At 36.4% G+C, this 2771-nt stretch overlaps 1 protein-coding gene across 1 annotated transcript; it reads right to left on the bottom strand.

Moving 5' to 3' along the window:
- Positions 1–332: 332 nt before the first annotated feature.
- Positions 333–1604, bottom strand: LOC141711161 (glyoxylase I 4-like). The gene is made up of 3 exons (XM_074513586.1): positions 1257–1604; positions 1036–1141; positions 333–862 (listed from the first exon to the last, which is right to left on the bottom strand). The coding sequence occupies exons 1-3, from the start codon at positions 1409–1411 to the stop codon at positions 599–601; spliced, it is 525 nt and encodes a 174-aa protein (XP_074369687.1). The 5' UTR covers positions 1412–1604; the 3' UTR covers positions 333–598.
- Between the last annotated feature and the right edge of the window lie 1167 nt (positions 1605–2771).

The raw sequence follows: 2771 nt of genomic DNA, 5'->3' as shown, positions 1-2771 counted from the left end.
GAAATATCTAGATTTGATTATGTGAAATGCCATCTTCTTGCATCTCCTTGCCTTTCCTTCCAAGTTCTACCAATAGGTGCATGTAATTTACTAAGCTTACTTGTGACTTCGTTAGTTACGTAAGGTGGATGGTCCGGGACAAACGATTTCTGTAACATATTATATCGCAGTACGTGAAATTACGTGCCCATGCATTCACACCAAAAATCATAATCTACACGTACGGCGTTATGATATGCTATAACGTACGTTTGTTGTACACTGGACTCATTAAGCATTAAATAATACGTGAATAATTAAATAAGAATATAATTGAGAAAAATGCGGCGATACAGAAATATAATACCATTAATATTATCACTATCATGATCGAACAACGACGAAAATAAATAAACTAATAATAAAGCACATAATCTCACAAATTGGTAAATTAAATTTGCCAACTTGTCCTCTCTCTTTCACGTCCAAACTCTACATAACATCACAGCTCACCAGATACAAATTAACAAAATTAATACAACAATAATAAAACTGATGCTTGATTGCTTAATCGCCAATATGATCCTGACAGGAATTTTAAGGCAAAAACTTGTCATCTTCATTTTTCGATATGCAGTGCTGAGATTGTTTCAAGTAGCTGCTTTTGTTGCACACTGCAACTAACAAGTGAACACATACGCAGGGATTCTCCGGCTAGGGGAACAACTGGTATGTTGTCGCAGTTGCAGATTTCGATCATCAGACCGTCTGGATCGTGGAAGAAGAGCTGGTCTACGTAAACTCCACCTTCTTCCACCCTTGCCTTGACGTACTCTATCTTCATTTCTGTCAGTTTTTTCTCAACTGCTGACATGCTTTCGCACTGCATTAAAAAAAATTAATATGGTTAGCTCGAGGAATTCAAATGCTGTCACATCTCTGCAGATTATGCCTCAACTCGAACTATATGTAGTTTTGAATTTTAATTACACCAGTCTATGAATAGCGTAAATGTTATAAACTGATACTATATGTTTGATCAAGTCTGAAATATACTTGGAAGGAGATGTGATTGTCTTTGGGATTTATCGCGCTGGTCTTAGGCATCCCTTCGGGGTCTTCAGATTGCAAGAGATGAATGCCGATACTGTAATTGAATAACCTACACAATATAAATGCAAATTTGTTAGCACAAGTACACGTTCTTCACCAACAGAAAACATATATCAGGAACGCGAAAAGTAATCTCAGGTATAGAGGATAACAAATAAATGTACCAAGCTCCGTCAAAATTGAATGAACCAGGCCTTCTGATAGGGAAGAAACCAAGAACATTCTGATAGAAATCAAGAGACTCTGTAACTGATCGGCAAACTACAGAGATATGGTTCAAAGATTTCAATTGTAACGGGTTTCCCATGTTCTCTTTCATCTTCTAAATTAATCAGCTTAAAGAATTCTATTCTAGGCTTAAAGCGTTGAATGTAGGGAGGGAGGGAGAGAGAGAGAGAGGGAGAGGGAGGGAGAGAGGGAGGGAGAGAGAGAGAGGGAGAGAGAGAGAGAGAGAGAGAGAGAGAGAGAGAGAGAGAGAGAGAGAGAGAGAGAGAGAGAGAGAGAGAGAGAGAGAGAGAGAGAGAGAGAGAGAGATCAGAGAGATCAGAGAGAGAGAGAGACTTGTAGGTTGGTGTTCATGATATAATTCGACACCTTTATATTTATAGCCAGATTAAGCGCAGAAGAAAACAAATTACTTGAAAGCTTCTTGATTATATTCTAATCTTGCTAATTAACAATTATGCATTACACAGCAAATACACGTAGAGCCACGTTTACTGCACCATTATCAAATAAAAATTCTAATCTTGAAGCTAAATATAATATAAACATGTACTACCACATCAGCAAGCAATGATTGCAAAAAAACAAATTCTCGCTAAAAATATTCAACTACTAGAATTCAGATTAGCTAGCAGAATTTGTTCCTTATATGCATCAGAAGATCAAAGGCTTTATGTTCCTGCGCATTACCTTAATCAGTCAGGACACATCAGTTCTCTTTCATTCTTATATATCAGATATCTTTTATTCAGTGGTCCAACACCGTGCCTACGTCCTCACTTACTAACCCCGGATCCTGATTCTGAATGAGTTTGTCGTAAAAAGTTCAGGCGAGGATCAATTAACTATCAAATAAGTCTGATATGTCTGATATTATGCATATGGAAACAAATAAATGAATAAACTACAGTAGTAGATCAACAATCGTTTTCGTTACAGATGTATATTGTAATGCCTCATAATCAGTCCAATGATTTAAAATGTACATTGGCGTCGCGTCTGGAGTTGTTTAAAAATAATATGAGGATGTATCAGTTGATCACGATCCCAGTGTAATTAGGTTCGTTGTCTTAGCTGGCAGACGATCACGATCCAGACAACATATTATAGTACTCATTGTTTATGTATAAACTAGGTACTTCATCATTTGTTTGCGTCTCAACCGGAGATTTCATTTCAGGTTGTTTAATTGCAGAACAATTCTGAATTGTGCATAGCATTTCAGTGTTTCTGCTTAATACTACCCTGTCTTATACTCCTAATGAGCTGTTAAAGAAATGATTCTGTTTAAGAATAAATAAGTACTACTTATAGTTGACTTTTAAAACATAATTACACGTTTCAAAACTTCTTTTTCTATTCTTGCATTACATATTCATGATCTGAATATTTTTTGCAGTTGTTCTCTTTCCCACACCTAATGTATTCAACCTAAATGTCACGGGGCTTGGTCT

The sequence above is a fragment of the Apium graveolens genome, chromosome 3 (assembly GCF_009905375.1).
Source record: "Apium graveolens cultivar Ventura chromosome 3, ASM990537v1, whole genome shotgun sequence".
NCBI classification, from domain to species: domain Eukaryota; kingdom Viridiplantae; phylum Streptophyta; class Magnoliopsida; order Apiales; family Apiaceae; genus Apium; species Apium graveolens.
This window is presented reverse-complemented; position numbering and strand designations above follow the sequence as displayed.